The 18046-nt window shown below is 44.2% G+C and overlaps 1 protein-coding gene across 1 annotated transcript in view; it reads right to left on the bottom strand.

The window, feature by feature from the left end:
* DCDC2 (doublecortin domain containing 2) overlaps positions 1-13502 on the bottom strand; it is a 69604-nt gene extending 56102 nt beyond the window's left edge. The window contains exons 1-3 of the mRNA XM_060244142.1: positions 13403-13502; positions 10142-10490; positions 2195-2246 (exon numbers count right to left, since the gene is read on the bottom strand). Of these exons, the coding sequence (XP_060100125.1) occupies positions 2195-2246; positions 10142-10434 (345 nt within the window). The 5' untranslated portion in view covers positions 10435-10490; positions 13403-13502. The remainder of the gene's footprint in view (positions 1-2194; positions 2247-10141; positions 10491-13402) is intronic.
* Positions 13503-18046: the final 4544 nt, after the last annotated feature.

Genomic DNA, 18046 nt, shown 5'->3' with positions numbered 1-18046 from the left:
TTTAAACTCAAATTAATCTTGTATGGATCAAGTAAAAAAATAGTTAAATTATGGGTCATGTAGCATCTCTGCAGGGCCGGCTCCCCCGCTAGGCAAACTAGGCGGTTGCCTAGGGCTCCGTCAGGGTAGGGGCGGCAATATCGGCCTCCCCTGCAACCACCTAGTTTGCCCCCCCGCGCCTCCTCCTCCTCCCTCCCTTCCCCACAGCATGATAATTTCAAAGCTGGAACGGGCTCTAGTACCGCATTCCGGCTATCTAAAGCCCCCTCCTGCCTCCTTCTCCTCCCTCCCTTCCCCACTGCATGTTAATTTCAAAGCCCTCCCCCCCCAAGCGATCGGAAAAACTGTCCTGCGGGGCTGCACTTCCAGTTTGTCAGGAGCAGCGTCCTGAAAGGGCAGTCCCGTAACTGCTGATTCCTCCCCTCCCCACTTCCTGGATTGAGATGAGTCAGCTCAGCAGCTGTGGGACCGCCCTTTCAGGACGCTGCTCCTGACAGACAGGAAGTGCAGCCCCACGGCACGGTTTTTCCGATCGCTGGGGGGGGGGGCTTTGAAATTAACATGCAGTGGGGAAGGGAGGGAGGAGAAGGAGGTGGGAGGGGGCTTCAGATAGCCGGAACGTGGCACTAGAGTCCGTTCCAGCTTTGAAATTAACATGCTGTGGGGAAGGGAGGGAGGAGAAGGAGGCGCGCGGTGGAGGGGGGCCGTGGAGTGGTGGGACGCCAGGCAGCGAGTTGGCTTAGGGCGCCATGGGGTGTCAAGCCACCCCTGCATCTCTGCAGTCACTATTTTGTGATGCTTTAGCTAATGTTAGTTAATAAAGGTTAGTGCAAAGGTAGACTCCTAGCTCTCAAAAATGCCTTGTAGATGTTTAGGATAGTCAGCTCTTGGGCTTCAAAATGGAGAACAGAAGCCCTTCCAAGTGCCTGCGAAGAACATGAATGGTGTGATGGATTTTTTTTTTTTGGCTGTCGAGTAGGGTTGCCAATCCCCAGTTGGGGGCAGGGAATCCCATGGTTTGGAAGCCCTCCCCACACTTCAGGGTTATTATAAAACAGTGGAGGGGAGGAAATGTCTGCTGGACACTCCATTATACCCTATGGAGACCACTTCCCACAGAATATAATGAAGAATCAATCCATGGGTATCTGAGGGGGGTGTTTTTTTTTTAAAAAAAAGTAAAGGCACCAAGTTTTCAGCATAGCATCTGGTGCCTCTCCTCAAAAAACTCCCCAAGTTTCAAAAAGATTGGACCAGGGGATCCAATTCTATGAGCCTCAAAAGAAGGTGCCCCCATCCTCCATTTTCCTAATGAGAGGAAGGCATTTAAAAGGAGCACAGTCCCTTTAAATGTGATGGTCAGAACTCCCTTCAGTGTTTAAAAATGCTTCGCACAAGCTTGCTCTTGGCTTCGCCCCCAAAGTCTCCTGGCTCCACTCCCAAATTCCGCAGTTATTTCTTGAGTCAGACCCGGCAACCCTACCATTAAGTCACAGCTGACTTATGGCGTCCCCATAGGGCTTTCATGGCAAGAGAAGTGGTTTGCTATTGCCTGCTTTCATGTTGGCCCTGCTTAGCTTCTGATATCTGGGGTTATTACATTACTGAAAGTAATGAGACAAGGTCACCCAGCAAGCTCCCATGGCCCAAGTGGGGATTCAAACGTGGATTTCCCAGATCCTAGTGCGACACCTTAACCACTACACCACACTGGCTCTTATGATGGAATACTGTGTTGGAATTTGATTTTTTTTTTCTGGCATGATTATATATATGAAGTTAAATACAAGACATTTTTCACTGTCTGCATTTCTTTTCTGCCCACTGAATACAAAGTTGGAGTCCAGTGGCACCTTTAAGACCAAACTTTATTCAGCTGCTTCAGATCAAAGCTACCCCCTGGATCTATCTTCTGGCCATTAGTATTAATTTTATTTCATGATTATTACTGGAAATAATGTTGTCATATAGAGAAGGAGCCCTCACCTGGATAGCCCCAGCCTAGCCTCATGAGATCTCAGAAGCTAAGCAGATAATAACTAAGACAATTACTGGGCTGGAGACACATTCTTGGGATTGCTTTGAAGTAAATTACTCTAGAATATTCACTGTTTCTGTTCCCATACATCACTAAAACAAAACTAACTTTTCTACAGAGGAAACTGCTTTCAGTAATATTTTTCAATTGCATTACCTCATTATTTGTTTCTATAGGCCTTTTCTTTGGTTCTCCTATGTCCAAGTAGCTGAAAACCAACAAAAAGGAGAGTAAGTAACTTATAATTAAATCTGTTTTCATTTTGATACTTACTTGTATTCAGTTTGGAATGCAATAGAGTGGGATGATCCATATGTTTTAAACTCAATGAGCTCACTTACAGCCATGAAATAGACACAATAGCTAAACTGTTGATACTAGCAGGTATATTTCACTTGAACCGCAAGGAAAGATGTGAACATTTGAATTAACAAATAAACTATCAAATGTTTATTTAAAGTACTGCAAAATACACCCCATTTCTTCATATAGTTTCAGGTAAAGGCAGGCCTTGAATTCAGCGGGGGCTCACAGGAGCACAGCTCCTGAATCTTTCTGACAGCCCCTCTCCTCCCCACCTACCTATCTTGTCCATTGAATAGTAGGTGCAGATGCATAACAATCCCTGGGAGAACAGGCAGCCAGCCAGCCACCAGGAGCTTTGCCACACCCCCAGCAGCCCTCATTAAGCCCTGGAGAAGCCCACACCACCCTTTCTCCACTTCTTATGTGATTTTAGGCGGTGGGTAACTTGCTGGCCTTTTGGCTGTGTCGGGGAGGGCAGCCAAGGAAAGCCCCTGGTGTGCAAGCCCTGCTAGGACTGGCTGAATTTCTAGCCAGCCCAAGCAGGCCTCGCTCGCCCGGGGCTCTCCTTTCTTGCATTGAGTTGCTTTTGGCTGGTGGGGGGGTGGCATATGCTAATGAGTTATGCTAATGAGCTCCACCACCTATTTTTTTTTACAAAATGACCCCTGGGTAAAGGCAACATTTGGTTTTTCCTTATGTGTTTATCAGAAGACAAACAGGAAAACCAATATAATCTTACTTTGTAAGCTGGAAGGCAAGTAGACTGAGCTTGAAAAATAAATGCAGAACCACCAAAGGGTAAAGAACAGCCAAATAATATGAGCCCTGCTTTCTGTTCATATTGATTGAGAAAAGGGAACAAAGTGAGTGACAACAGGGCATATCCCATATCTTATACCAAAAGGTTGAAGGGTAAAGGTAAAAAAGATTTGGCTTTGATTCAGCACAGGCACTCTCTATATTTTGATAGACTTGGTCATGGTGGGTAGCTGTAAAATGAACATACAAAGCTGCCTTATATGGAATCAGACCATTGGTCATTATCAAGTATTCTCTACTTACATGGACAGCAAGTCTACAAGATCTCAGGTTGAGGTCTTTCATTATCATCTTCTACCTGATCTTTTTAACTGGAGATGCCAGAGCTTGATCCTGAGACCTTCTACATGCCAAGACATCATACCATTGAGCCACAGCCCCTCTTTTAATTCTTATCTCTTCACTGTCACATGCTAAAGATTAATGGAAAGTGGATGTAAGCCTCCAGCAATGGAACTCTGAAACACCAACAGCACACTCCTAAACCCTGTCTCTGAATGGTTTAGGATACCATCCTGACCTATGCTGACATAATGCAAGAATATGCCAGCATAACTCAAAGGCACACCACCAGATCAAGAAATATGTCATGGCAATACCATTTATTTATTTATTTATTTATTTATTTATTTATTTATTTTTATTTATTTGTAATTTATATCCCGCCCTTCCCACCAAGTGGCTCACGACGGCTTACAACATGTAAAATCTAACATAAAAATATAAAATTATGCATAAAAATTAATCATTCACAATTTACCTACTAAAAATCTAGACATCACATAGTTATACTTATACTTAAAACATTCAAGACATACGGCGGTCTTACAGCTACACTCAGTTTCAGTTTCAGTGCTGGTTAGTTGTAGGCCAGCCGGAAGAGGACTGTCTTACAGGCCCTGCGGAATTGAACAAGATCCCGCAGGGCCCTTACCTCTTCCGGCAGCTGGTTCCACCAGGACGGGGCCATTACAGAGAAGGCCCTGTCCCTTGTGGTTTTCAACCGGGCTTCCTTTGGCCCGGGGACAACCAGGAGATTGTGAGTTCCCGATCTCAGTACTCTGGAACCCTAGTGACTGTATAGAGGTGAATGGGGTGGTCTAGGGTAGCCAACCCCCAGGTGGTAGCTAGAGATCCCCCATTATTACAACTCTTCTCCAGGCAACAGAGATCAGTTCATCTGTAGAAAATGGCCACTTTTGAAGGTGGACCTTATGGCATTATACCCCATTGAGGCCCCGCCCTCCCTGCGGCAAGACTAGAGAGGCACAAGGTCCATTGAAGGAGGAGTGAGTGGGGAATGAGCATGGAGAGAATTTAAACCAGAAGGACAGGCAGCTGGGGGCCAACATGAAAACAAAGACTGATGACCATCAGTAGAGAAAGGAACAGAGCTTGTTCAGTACCCTAAATTTCGCCCTACTCCCGGTACAATCTGATGTCAGGCAGCAACAACCCTAGCATAACTGAGAACATTTCCATAGAAACCATGGAGAGTAAAAATTAAATGCCTGCGGCTTCAGCCTTCAGCCACCATCTGGAGGTTAGCTATATAAGAACCACCAGAAGCAATGAAACTTTCACGCAAAGCGTGTAAATATATATATAAAATTTCAGGTGCCCAAGAAAAGCAGCCCACCAAGGGTGAGGGGAAACTGAGAGACCTGCAAAAGCACCATGTGCATGCCTTTGGGGCCCAGCTGCTCTTGCAGGTGCTCCATATATAGTGGACTGCCAACCATCTGCTAAGCATACGACACAACCAACAGCTACAGTGAACAGCATGCATCTACCTGCTCTGCCATGGGGTTGCCACCTCTCTTGTTCTAGCCCAGCTCCCACACCAGGGCAAACTGCTTTGTTTTACCAGTTCTACCTGTGATCTGTCTGCGCAGTTCGCAAAGGCACAGCAATCTAGCTGGAATGAAGAACTAAGCAGCCACATTTACCAGCTTTGCTTTCAGACATCTATATCTGATGCCCTTTGATAAATGTGTGGTCTGTTTCTCAGGCGTGGTCTGTTTGATAGGGATTTGGTGGACAGAGATTGATTCTCATTCCCATCAAGCTCACACAGGGTGGGGGATAAAGATGCCCTCTAATGCCTGTTCAGTTATGGTCTAGCAAGGGGTGGTATGCTTTGAGCTTTGTGCAATGCCCCTAATTATTGCTGGTGTCTTATAAGCCTTGTGGCATGAACTATAAGAATGGAGTGTAATTAATTACTTAATTATCATATGGTGGTGTGTGTAGTATAGCCAGGAGATCGTCTGGCAGCCAGAAGTTCTAGCTCTTTTAGTGTCACGCACCACTAAGTAGTGAGTTACACTTGAGAGTTTTTTAAGGCAAGAGACGTTTCAGAGGTGGTTTTGCCATTGCCTGCTTCTGCGTCTGACTCCAGCAACAGGATGGTGCATGGGGACTGCCAACCAAAATGATCTGTGTGTGGAGCAGCCAATCGGCATGAGACACCCAAGTTATTGTGTGATGGTACAAAACCTCATCTATATGTGGGACTCCTTCCAGAGCTGTGTGTAGGGCTTGATTTGGGAAAACTAGGTATTCTATACCTGTGCCTTTTCACTGCACTATGACTTACTCTGCAATCTTCCTTGCCCAGGTATTTTCCATGCCAGGGCTGCTAGGGGATTCCTGATATCATATACTGTGTCTGTAGCAGTTTGCCCAGTAGGCTGGGTGGTACAGAACTGCTCCTGAGCTTGCTATATGGATATTCTAGTCCAGACTGACCAGGTCAGTTGCCAGTGGCATACCAAGGTGGCAGGGGGGAAGTCCACCCCAGGTGCAGCTTAAGGCAAGCTCTAGAAGGGGGCCCTCAAACCCAGCGTTGTCCTTCTGCCTCCAGTGGAATATTTTCCTTTTTATTTTTAATATGTAGTTTTGACTGCATCCACTAGGGGTGCAGGGAAATCTGAGCACAGCAATAGCAAAAACTCTAGGGTCAGCTAAGCTTCCCTTTTCTCTAGGGTTGCTGGGAAATACTTGGAGACTTTGGGGGTGGATCCAGGAGAGGGTGGGGTTGGAGGAGGGGAGGGGCCTCAGCATGGTGCAATGCCATAGAGTCTACCCTTCAAAGCAGCCATTTTCTCCAGGGGAGCTGATCTCTGCTGTAAAAGCCAGAGATCTCCAGGCCCCACCTGGGGTCTGGCAACTCTACTTTCTCCAGTGTCAAGCAGACTTCCTTAACAGATCATGCTGATAGCTTCTACTGTAATTGTCAGTCTGCAGGTCATTTTCTCCCATAATCCAGAGTTTCTCTTTCCCTTTCTTTGCACCCTGCCCAGTCGGATATTTGAAAGCAGTAATTAGGGTGTTACAACAGGATAAAACTTTTCTTTTGCTTAAATTCTCTTCCTATTTTCCAAATGTTTCTCATTCATTTCTTTCTCTCTCCACCTAATTTTTCTGTGCCCCCCTCTTAATTTTCACTTCTTGGTCTCAAGACCTCATCCCTAACCAGCTTGGTGATAGAATGTATTTAAGAGCAGTATAGAAGCAAGCCTTTGTTAATATTATGCTGGGTACTCTGTATACAGCACTGGCTCTGCTGGGGTGCAAAAATGCCACCCTTTCAGTTTGAGAGCCAGTTTGGTGTAGTGGTTAAGTGTGCAGACTCTTATCTGGGAGAACCAGGTTTGATTCCCCACTCCTCCTCTTGCACCTGCTGGCATGGCCTTGGGTCAGCCATAGTTCTGGCAGAGTTCTGGCAGAGAAAGGGCAGCTTCTGCGAGAGTCCTCTCAGCCCCACCCACCTCACAGGGTGTCTGTTGTGGGGGAGGGAGATAAAGGAGATTGTGAGCCGCTCTGAGACTCTTGAGTGGAGGGCAGAATATAAATCCAATGTCTACTGTAGAGATTCTCTGGTTTGACTTTAGTTCTTTTGGAAGCAGTGGAGGATGGGGGCATCTTCTTTGGGAGTAGTGTGTTTCTTAACAACCAGTCTGGTGAAGCTTCTGATCACTATTTTGTGATGCTTTGGCTTAGTCTTAGTTAGTAAAAGTTAGTGCAAAGGCAGACTCCTGGCTCTCAAAAATGTCTTGAAGATGTTTGGGATGGTCATTTTTTGGGCTTCAAAATGGAGAACAAAAGCCCCACGCGCGCACACACACACACACACAAGTGCCTGATCAGAACACCAGTGCTGTGACTTTTTTTTTTTGTCACCAAGTCACAGCTGACTTATGCTGACCCTGTAGGGTTTTCAAGGCAAGGGACGTAAGGAGGTGGTTTGGCATTGCCTGGCTCCATGTCAGCCCTTCTTAACTTCTGAGATCAGACTCCCCTGGGGTTATCTGGGTCAGGGCTAGGCTGAGAGAAACGGGACTGGTCCAAGGTCACCCAGCAAGCTTCCAGGGTCTGAGTGGCGATTCAGAACTGGATTTCCCAGAGCCTAGTTCAACACTTTAAACATTACACCATGCTGACTCTCATGATGGAATAGTGTATTTGAATTTGATTTTATTTTTTACTGGCATGATTATGTATACAAAGTTAAATGCAAGAAATGTTTCACTGTCTGCATTTCTTTTTTGGCCATTGAATACAAAGTTTGGGTCCATTGGCACCTTCAAGACCAAACTCTGTTCTGCTGCTTCAGACCAATACAGCTACCCATCTACATCTACTTTCTGGCCATTATTATTATTAATTTTGTTTCATTATTATAATAAATATAATTTTGTCATATAGAGGAGGGCCTCCGACCTGGATAGCCCCAGCCTAGCCTGATCCCATCAGATCTCAGAAGTTAAGCAGGGCTGACATGAAGGTAGGCAATGGCAAGCCACCTCTGAATGTCTCTTGCCTTAAAACCCTATGGGGCTGCCATAAGTCAGCTGTGACAAAAAATAGAGGGGAGGTGTTAAAAATTATCCATCCCGGATGCCAAATAGGCTAGATATGCTGCAGCCCATTGCTAGTCAAACTGTGAGCTTTGCATACTCGTCAGCATTACTCTTGGTGGGATTCAACTTTTGACCCCTGCTTGCCTTATGTGTGTTTTACCCCACACTGAGCTATTGGAATGACAACAGGAAGGCTTTCTGTGTATGGCTGTATAGCTCTAGAGTCTGCATTCTCCTGACAAAATGCTGGTGCTACTGATCCACCAGGCACAGACCTGAAACTCTGCAGGGAAGAGATTTTGGGTGTTCTTTTAGGGTTGCCTTTGCCAAGACAACTGGCTGATGTGATGAGACAACTGGCTGATGTGATCATAGTGGCTACAGTTACTTACCAGTGTGGCTGCTGGGCAAAGGAAATATGGTTGCAGGAGAGAACTTGATCCCACTTTGGCAAAACTACATGAGTGTTCCAGGTCCCCTGTGATTCATGTCATGGTCCAGCCTATTGCTGGGGAAAGGGCTCTTTCTTATGTTCCATCACTTTTTTCTGTTCTGTATGTGAGTGGCAGCTTGCTGCCTTGAAGAGAGGGAGCCGCACCAGTGTGTGCTGACTACCTGCTTCCATCTCTGGTGATAGGTGAGTTGCGGGGGGGGGGGGGCGTGCTATGAACTCTGGTGCAGTAATTATACTCTTTGCACTGTGGAGTTATTTTTGTATGTGTTTCCCCCTGATAAATGAGCACAGCATAACAACCATAAATGAGCACAGCATATCAACCACAGCACTAGCGAGGCAATTCACCTATACCTGGGTTTAAGATAGTATGTAAAGCTTCATTGAAGAGCAAGGTTTGGGGGTGATTTAATCCAGTTTTCAGCCTCAATGTGGCCTCTCCACAGTAGCACTTTCTGCATGAGCATCACCCCCCCACACAGACACACATACACGCATGGAGGGATCTTGCGGAATGGAAGAGGAAGGCAAGGAAAGAACTGCCTCTATGAGGACCTTGTGGTTGTGATTCCAAGTATCCAACTCAATAATTTCAGGCAAGTGTGATTTCTAAATCTGCATGCTAAATTTTGTTTGCATCATTTGGTAGTCTTTTCAGGTGAAAAATCTGGACAGTTGGCACTACCCTCTCTAGTCATTGGTTAAACAACAAAATGGGAGCTAACAGAATGTGGGTTGAAGAAACAGCAATTATCCAGACAAAAACACTAGTAGCTGGGATAGGGCAGGAGACCCCAAATCTAACTTCTAGCACATTTTCAGGTTTTTCTTCTAAGTGCAAGGACCATGTGCTGTTTTTAACAGCTTATATTTCCTAAATTCCTCAGTTCCTAAAATATTCTGCATTAGGAACAAAATTCTGTTTCACTGTATAACAACAAACCCTGTGCAGAATCCTAATTCCTTTTGTTAAACCAATAACAATATCGAATGAATAATGGAATCAGGGTATCTATCTACACTACAAAATTATGATTTTAATACTAGAGATGGTGTCACACAGAGAATCCTGGGAACTGTAGTTTGGTGCTAAGAAAAGTAAAGATCCCTGGATTCTTTCACAAAACAAAAGTTTCAGGATTTCCTGAGTAGGGGAATGATTATTTAACCATTTTATGTTTGTGTGGCACTGAGCATCCCAGTGTTACATAAGCCAATTTTCTGTGTTTTGTGGTTGCATCTTTGTAGTGGTTATCACACACAACACATCATAAATGCAACATAACAACAACCAGTAAAATGCCACCAAGAAAGCACCTCATAATCACTATGATGCTATTCATTAACATAAGAAAAGAGATAGGTCTCCGACCAAACCTTTCTCTTTCGGAATAAAAGCTTTATTGGGAGATGAAGAGGATTTCAGAAAGAATGTCCTCAAGAAAATGGGGAACTGGGGAAAGTAGAAGAACCTTCCAAAGTATTAAGAATTTCCATTCTTAAAGTTGTTAATAAGCCTGAAGTTTATCTTATATTTCCTATCTATGAAGCAGTTGTATAACAATGACCAATTTTGAGGCACTTGGATACTGCAATGCAATTATCATAGCACTGAGCTTCAAGCATATTTTGGATTTTTTTAAAAAAGTGATTACTTACTTGAGTTTTTTGAAGGCCTCCCTTCCACCAGCAACATAGTGCTCTCCGCTCCGAATTTCATCCAGTTGCCGGACACGATGCCCACCAAAAGGAGTGTAGATATTCCGCACAGCTCCAAAGGGGGCATTCACCCCACTCGTCACCTCTTTCAGGAAGACATCAAAACTAGACACCTTTTTCTCGTGGATGACCACTCGGCGCCCTGGGAAGAATGGATCTCCATTACGATACACCGTCACACTCTTCACCACAGGCTGCGACAGGCATGTTGGCTTGGCACTAGGACTACTCATAGCTGTGCTTCTCCCTCTTTTGCTTCCTGTTTCTAATGAAACTTTGAGATGTGCACCTGTTGATTCAACAGGAAGGTTGGTTATTGCTCACTGTCTCTCTCCTGCAGATATGTTCAAATGTCCATTTGCAATCATGAACTGAATGTACACATACAGCAAGACAGGCACACCACAGCTAATATTGCTCTGTATAAAATAACCAGAGAGATTCTTATCATTTCCCTAAGGTTTCAACTTCAGTACCATGTAAAGAGTAACCTCTGCTAGGCAACCAGTTCTTGCCACACTCTGGAGAATTATACAGCCGCAAGTTTCTTTTTCTGTACTCTCACACAAACTACAGAGTTAAAGTTGAAAAGGTGACTAAGCAAAATAAAGAAACCCTCTCCTAGTACCACATAATCCTCACCTATGTAGTTACTGGAACCCCCCCACCCTCATCTTCCCTCATATACCCTTTCATGGAAGTTTTCTCCTCTATTCTGCTTTCATTTTCTCCACCCTGAAAATCAACCAAGTGAGATGGCCAGCAAAGGCTAAAGTGCCTGCCCCACCATGGTCTAACATGAACCCACCTGAGTCAGAGATGATGGAAAAATGGAGAGAGGATGAAGTATTATCAAGTATTACTGCAATATAATGCTTATTCAAAAAAACTGAAAATGGAAATTATGGAGACTAATGCAACAATATATGCTAAATTATTGCAGTTCTTCACAATTGCCAAATTCTAACCTGAAATTATATCAGGAAAATTGTCAGGGAATGTCAGTCAGTTGCTCTTTATTATGGCCCATAGGCCATTCAGAAACAATAAAAACAATGAATGCTTTGGGGTCAAAAATTATGGGAAAGGAAGATGGCACAGAATTATGGGATACTGCAAGACGTTATGCCTTGGTTTTTGTTCTGTTCCCTTCAGTTACACAAAGTCCCTTTTAAAATTGTTGCGTGCAGAGGTGGCAGGCCTGACTGTACCACTTTAGACTGCAAGTAAAGAAGTCATGTTTAAATGCCCCCCTTACATCTAAAAGCTCTTTGAAAACAAAAAAGTAGCACATCACGGGAAAGGGGTTATGGCTTAGCCTTTGTTCTTCTGAGCTACACTTTCTACTTGCAAGGATGGGTTTTCCCTCCATATTTTTATTTATTGTTCATTTATTTAATTCATTTGTACTTTGCTTTTTACCCCAGTGTGAGCGCAAGGCAGCTTATATCATCTCCTCATTGCCATCTTATCCTTGCAACAGCCCTGTGAGGTAGGTTAGGCTGAGAGAATGTGACTGGCTCAAGGCCACCCAGCAAGTTTCCACTGCACAAATGGGATTCAAACCCGGGTCTTCCAGATGCTAGACCAGCACTCTGGCTCTCACAGTGGTTATATCATATAATCAGTTGGAAGCAGTGTTCCATCTAAGCTGAGTTAGTGTGAGATAGCTTACAATTTTTTTAACCTCCAGCTCACACATTTTTGTCTCAGCGCAGGAAAAATGGCCCTAGAGCAGGGGTGGCCAACGGTAGCTCTGCAGATGTTTTTGCCTACAACTCCCATCAGCCCCATGCTGGCTGGGGCTGATGGGAGTTGTAGGCAAAAACATCTGGAGAGCTACCGTTGGCCACCCCTGCCCTAGAGCAAACTAATTTATGCAGTAGCTCACAACCTTAATGCCAGTAGCTCACAAAGTAGAATTTTTGCTCACAAGACTCCACAGCTTAGACTCGGGAACATTGGTTGGAAGTGAAATATTCAACAACTTAAAGATGCTACACCTCATTCTTTTGTGAATGTGGATCCAACAGGAGCCATACCACTTCATTCTGTTTACATTTCACTCAGCCATATATCAGCCTCCCAACACACAGGCACAGTTACTTTTATTTGTTGAATTCTAGCCTGAAATTATACCAGGAAAATTCAAAGTGATTCCTTTCTACCACCAGGCCCAATTCACACATACCATTTAAAGTCCTTCCAGTGCTGTTGGTATATGCGTGGTGTGAGAAAGAGAAATGCAGTTGTGCTGGCACCATATTTAGGAAGGCTCATTTACAATCACAGTTCAGCTTTTCTATACATTACAATGCGCATGTGATCATCTCAAGAGGTAACAAGGCTTAAACCTACCAAGGAGTCATGTGTTTTGTCTTGGGAGTCCCACTACCTACTTGGAAACCAGTGACTAACTGTACCAGTTACTCACTTTTCCCATGTCCAGAAGCATTCTCATAGTATCACTTTTTTTTTTGTTTTCCATTTGAAAAGGAACTGGATGTTGGCAAAGTTTGGCTTAGATGCAAAATAAAAGTCCTACAGGTCCTACAGATGCAGAATAAAAGTCCTAAAGGTCCTACACACACACCTTTTCAACTTCTGCTCCAGGAATCAGGGCCAGTCCTAGACTGTCTGACACCCTAAGCAAGGCTAACTTCCTGTGCCTCCTCCCCCACACTGATAATGTCACTGAATCGTATGGAGGGTGCCCAATTCAGCACCCCCAGAAGGCCAGCACCCTAGGCAATCGCCTAGTTTGCCTAGTGGCAGAGCCAGCCCAGCAAGGAATATCAAGGTTGCTGCTATGTGTACTTCACAACAGGATCACATTTGACTAAGAAGCATTTGCACTTTCTCTTTTGTCCCACTCAACATCTTCTCCAAGCCTCTGGTACTTTCCTTCAGTTGGGAAGTTCCAGCCAACTCCTGTATCACCACACTGGTCTCTAAGAATTAGGGAATTTTCATTTCCCACCCAGCGCGCTGAAAGCACCTGTAAGCTTCTCCCTTCCAGTCTGTGACCACATGGTGTTGTTATCATAAGATCAAATTTTAAAATGCCTGTCCATCGTAGTAAGTTTTACACATACTTTACAGAAATGGAGAGCACAAAAAAGGTGTGTTTAGTATGCTGGAATACATCGAGCAGGTAGAGAAGACACAATGCAAACAGGAGAGGAGTAAAGAGAACTGCACCTGAGCCCAGCAAAGTCCAAATTCTTCGTCTCACGTGGATATGACAGTTTCTCTCTCTCTCCACCTAGCACTGGTTTCGCTTTGAGCACCATGAGCTCCAGAACAAGGCTGTAGGCTGTTTTTTCTGCTTCTGTTCCTGTCACCACAGAATATCTCCACTCTGGATCTCCCAAGGATAGGAAAGAAGGGAGGGAAGTGCGCACCACTGGCAGTTCATTCTCTGCAGCTCAGGGAACTTCTGCTGCGGGGAGGGGGGGAGGAGAATGCTAATGCTATGATTTTTCCCCACCCTGCTGTTTCCATAGCAACATGCATAGCTCAAGAGCAAGGGGATCACTGCGAGAGAATACAAACTCCAAGCCCATCACTTCCAGGAGCAGTCTACAAGGGAGAAAGGAATGCCTCAAGGAGCATATGGGTAACATTTCCCAAATGTTATCAGAATATCCATGAGAAATTTAATAGAACATGCAGGGTGGCTTGAACAACACATGACACTTCAAATCTATTTATTTCTATTCAGGTGGGTAGCTGTGTTGGTCTGAAGCAGGCAGCAGAACAAAGTTTTGAGTCCAGTGGCACCTTTAAGACCATCAAAGTTTTCTTCTGCTTTCATGCACATATATCTGAAGAAACCTGTGCGCACACATAAGCTTATACCCAGTATAAAACTTTTAATCTTAAAGGTGCCACTGGATTCAAACTTTGTTCCGCTATTTATTACTAAGGACTCTATGCATAATTAATCTCTAATGGATACCTGGTGGGTCCGTCTGTGCTTGTAAAAATGCAGGCAAGATTCCTGAAGGCAAAAAAGAGACAGAGAAAGAATGGCAGTTGCAGAATCCTCAAGGTTGTTGTGTGTGTGTTTTTGAATTCTGAGATAGACTAACTGCTCCTAACTGTCATTCACTCTTGAGACGGCTGGACCTCTGTTTACAACAATTACAACAGCCTGCAAACCCTAGAGAAGATGTCCCACTATTGTTTGACAAGACATCTCATTCTCTACCAGAAACTATATAGCTTGAAGCACCTCTGAAAGATGGACAAGTAGCGACCTCCCAGATTGCTGTATCTGTTGGCAATTCCAAAGGGGAAAAAGGTATCTTCATGTAACACATACTTTGGTTTAAAGCAGAAGCAGGAATGAAAGACAACTAATCTCCAAAGAGTACCTGAAAAGAGATTACTTACTAATGCTACTAAATAAGCAAACAAATTAGGTATCTCTCCCCTGAACATACACAGTTCATCACTTCAATTTTAGGGCACTTGTAATCATCCATGTACCCTCTTGGTAATTGCTCCACAAGTCAAGTCCAAAGTATTGCACAGTGTCCAACAGTGCACATTATAGTAAACAAGTATCCCTCTTTGTCTCTAGTGTACTGGGCCAGAGAGCCAGCACGATGTAGTGGTCAAGAGCAGCAGACTCTAATAGGGAGAACCTGGTTTGATTCCACACTTCTCCACATGAATCCTGCTGGGTGACCTCGAGCCAGTCACAGCTCTCTAAGAACTCTCAGCCCCACCTACCTCATAAAGTGTCTGTTGTGGGGAGGGAAGGGCATGAGTTTGCAAACTGCTTTGAAACTCCTTAAGGTAGAGAAAAGCAGGGTATAAAAACCTTCTTATTCTTCTGCCTATGTGTGCTTCTGTCAGGCCCACCACAGTCTGCTTCCTCGTACCCAGGAGTGCCTCAGCTTTCTCTGCTCCCTCCACTTCCCTCCAGCGAAGACAGAGGTCCTTTGCTTGGGTTGTCGTGGTCCAGGAGGGGAAATCCCCCTGCCAGTTTTTGATGGTCAGGAGTTTGGGGGTACTATTGGAGCCTTCCTTAACGATGGAGGCTCAGATAGCAGCCACTGCTAAATCCACATTTTTTCATCTTAGGTGGGCGAGGCAGCTGGCTCCTTTCCTGGAGCGCAACAACCTAGCAATGGTGATCCATGCAACGGTCACCTCGGGACTACTGTAATGCCCTCTACATGGGGCTGCCCTTGTGCCAAACCCAGAAGTTGCAGTTAGTGCAGAATGCCGCAGCCCGGTTGTTATTGGGGCTCCCAAGATGGGAGCACATTTGGCCAGGGCTCCGGACTCTGCACTGGCTGCCAATAATATACCGAGTTTGGTACAAGGTGCTGGTTATTACCTTTAAAGCTCTATATGGCCTAGGACCTGCCTACCTTAGGGACCGTCTCTCCCCACATGTTCCCCAGAGAGTACTGAGATCGGGATCTCAAAATCTGCTTGTTATCCCCGGGCCAAAGGAGGCCCGCCTGCAATCCACCAGGGACAGGGCCTTCTCCATAACGGCTCCTTTCTGGTGGAACCAACTGCCGGAAGAGGTAAGGGCCCTGCGGGACCTTGGTCAGTTCCGCAGGGCCTGTAAGACAGCCCTCTTCCGGCTGGCTTATAATTAACTGGCATTGGAAGCTGAGTGTAGTTCTGATAGACCGCCGTTATATGTTTTATTATTCTACTGTTTTAACTGTGTAAGATGTTTTAAATTCAAATTATGTTAGATTTTTATGTGTTGTGAGCCGCCCTGAGCCACTTCGGTGGGAAGGGCGGGATATAAATAAAATTAAACTTGAACTTGAACTTATATTTATACCCCACAATCCAGAGCACGGTTAAAGTTCTACATAATTTGTCACATTTTATTTGTTTATACTACTACATGTACATCACATTACTACATCTAACATTGCCAGCATAAAAAAAGTAAGATTTTTCAAGAACACTAACAAGCTTTTCGCAGCAACTTCTAAAACCAAAAATCTCACATGCAATTTACTTTCTATCACCACAGTGAAAAAAACCACAGAGGTGTGATTGAGAGACATTTTTCTGGTTGTGTTCTGATCATACTAGAATGTAAGAGAAATTTCATAACTTTTAATAAAGTAGGCTTTTATGCAATTATAGAAGGATAACTGGGAAGTTAACCACAGCACACTGCATGCTATTAATAAGATATATCTTGTCTGCTATGCTTAAAATTGTTTGGGGGTGTTTTCTCATTCCGTCAAGCCAACAGGAGGCAAGCAAGGTTGATGTGGCTGCTTCTTGGATGAAGAAAGATCTGCATGTATTTTGCCTCCTATCCAGCATACTAGGATGCTATATTCCATGTTATATTCGTAACCCACATTTCAGCCAATATTGGCTCCTTAAGTGACCTACAACAGTTAAAATCCATCACAATGATGCTGTACATAGAACAGAGAGAAGCAAATAATAAAACAGGCTAAGCAGGATTCAAAATACCTTCCCAAAATAATCCTGCTGTCCTCTAATCAGCATTTCTACTTCTCTCTAGAAAGTTACCAGCAAATTAGGAATATTCTCCAACAGAAGGCATGAGGGAATACCGTACTTCCTCTACCCACCCCATCTGGAACTGCCAGGACTATGCTTAGCAGCATAATTAGGAGGTGGCACTTTCCTCACCTGGGCCAAAATTAAAGCAGGACCACAGACCCTCCAATCACTTATACCTTTCAAAAATAGTACTGAAATTGCGAATAGATTTTATTCAACAAAGAGCGTTGGGAAATTGAAGTAAGGACACACGCATCTAACTACTTAAGCAAAAAACAATTTGGAAATGCAGAGATGATTATGACTGCAACCCTAAGAATGCATTCCTTTGAATAAGCCTCCTTTAATAAATTGGGACTTACTCCTGAGTAGACTTGTGAAGGCTTGCTCTCAGAATATTTTGTTCTCTTAGGCCTACTGAAAGCCTCCTGTGAAGATGGTTTCTAAAGATAGCTATGTTGGGCTGCAATAAAACGGTCAGATTTGTGTCTGGAAGGACCTTATAGATCAGGAGTGGGGAACAGTGGCTCTCCAGATTTTTTTGCCTACAACTCCCATCAGCCTCAGCCATTGGCCAAGCTGGCTGGAGCTGATGGGAGTTGTAGGCAAAAAACATCTGGAGAACCACTGTTCCCTACCCCTGATATAGATCAACAAGAGTTTCAGGGAAGGGAGCTTTGACTCTCAAAGGTTTCTAACCTGCAACTCTTGTTGGTCTCTAAGGTGCTACTGAACTAAGGTTGCAACCTCCAAGTTGTGGCTGGAGATCTCCCACTATTACAACTGATCTCTAGACAGCATAGATCAGTTCACCTGGAGAAAACGACCACTTAGGAAGCTAGAGTCTATGGCATTGAAGTCCCTCCCTTCCCCAAACCCCACCTTCCTCAGACTCCACCCCCAATATCTCCAGCTATTTCCCAACCCAGAGTGGGCAGCTGTATATTAGACTGAAATCTGAGAGTATCCCATAGCCTTTGCTGCAGAATGGCTGGCTTTTTATTTATTTACTTTAGATTTATATACCGCCCACTCTGCAAGCAGACTCTGGGCAGCTAACAATTATGATTACAATTCAGATTACAATTATAAAAGAATAAAAACATATATAAACAGTTTAAAAACTACATTATCTTGGAGCTTCTGTAGATCTCCAGAGGCTATCAGGCTGTGCTGCTCTCTACACAGTCTTGAACCCCTGTGAGAAAGGTGGACTATGAATAATGTAAATAAATAAAATAAAAAAAACAGTACAATACTTTTCTTCAGATAGTTTCCTTCCTCCTTTCTCCTCAGAAATTTCTTTATTTTCAGCAG

The sequence above is a fragment of the Heteronotia binoei genome, chromosome 7, assembly GCF_032191835.1.
Source record: "Heteronotia binoei isolate CCM8104 ecotype False Entrance Well chromosome 7, APGP_CSIRO_Hbin_v1, whole genome shotgun sequence".
Classification (NCBI taxonomy): domain Eukaryota; kingdom Metazoa; phylum Chordata; class Lepidosauria; order Squamata; family Gekkonidae; genus Heteronotia; species Heteronotia binoei.
Note: the sequence above shows the minus strand (reverse complement) of the source record. Positions and strands in the feature narration are given on the sequence as shown.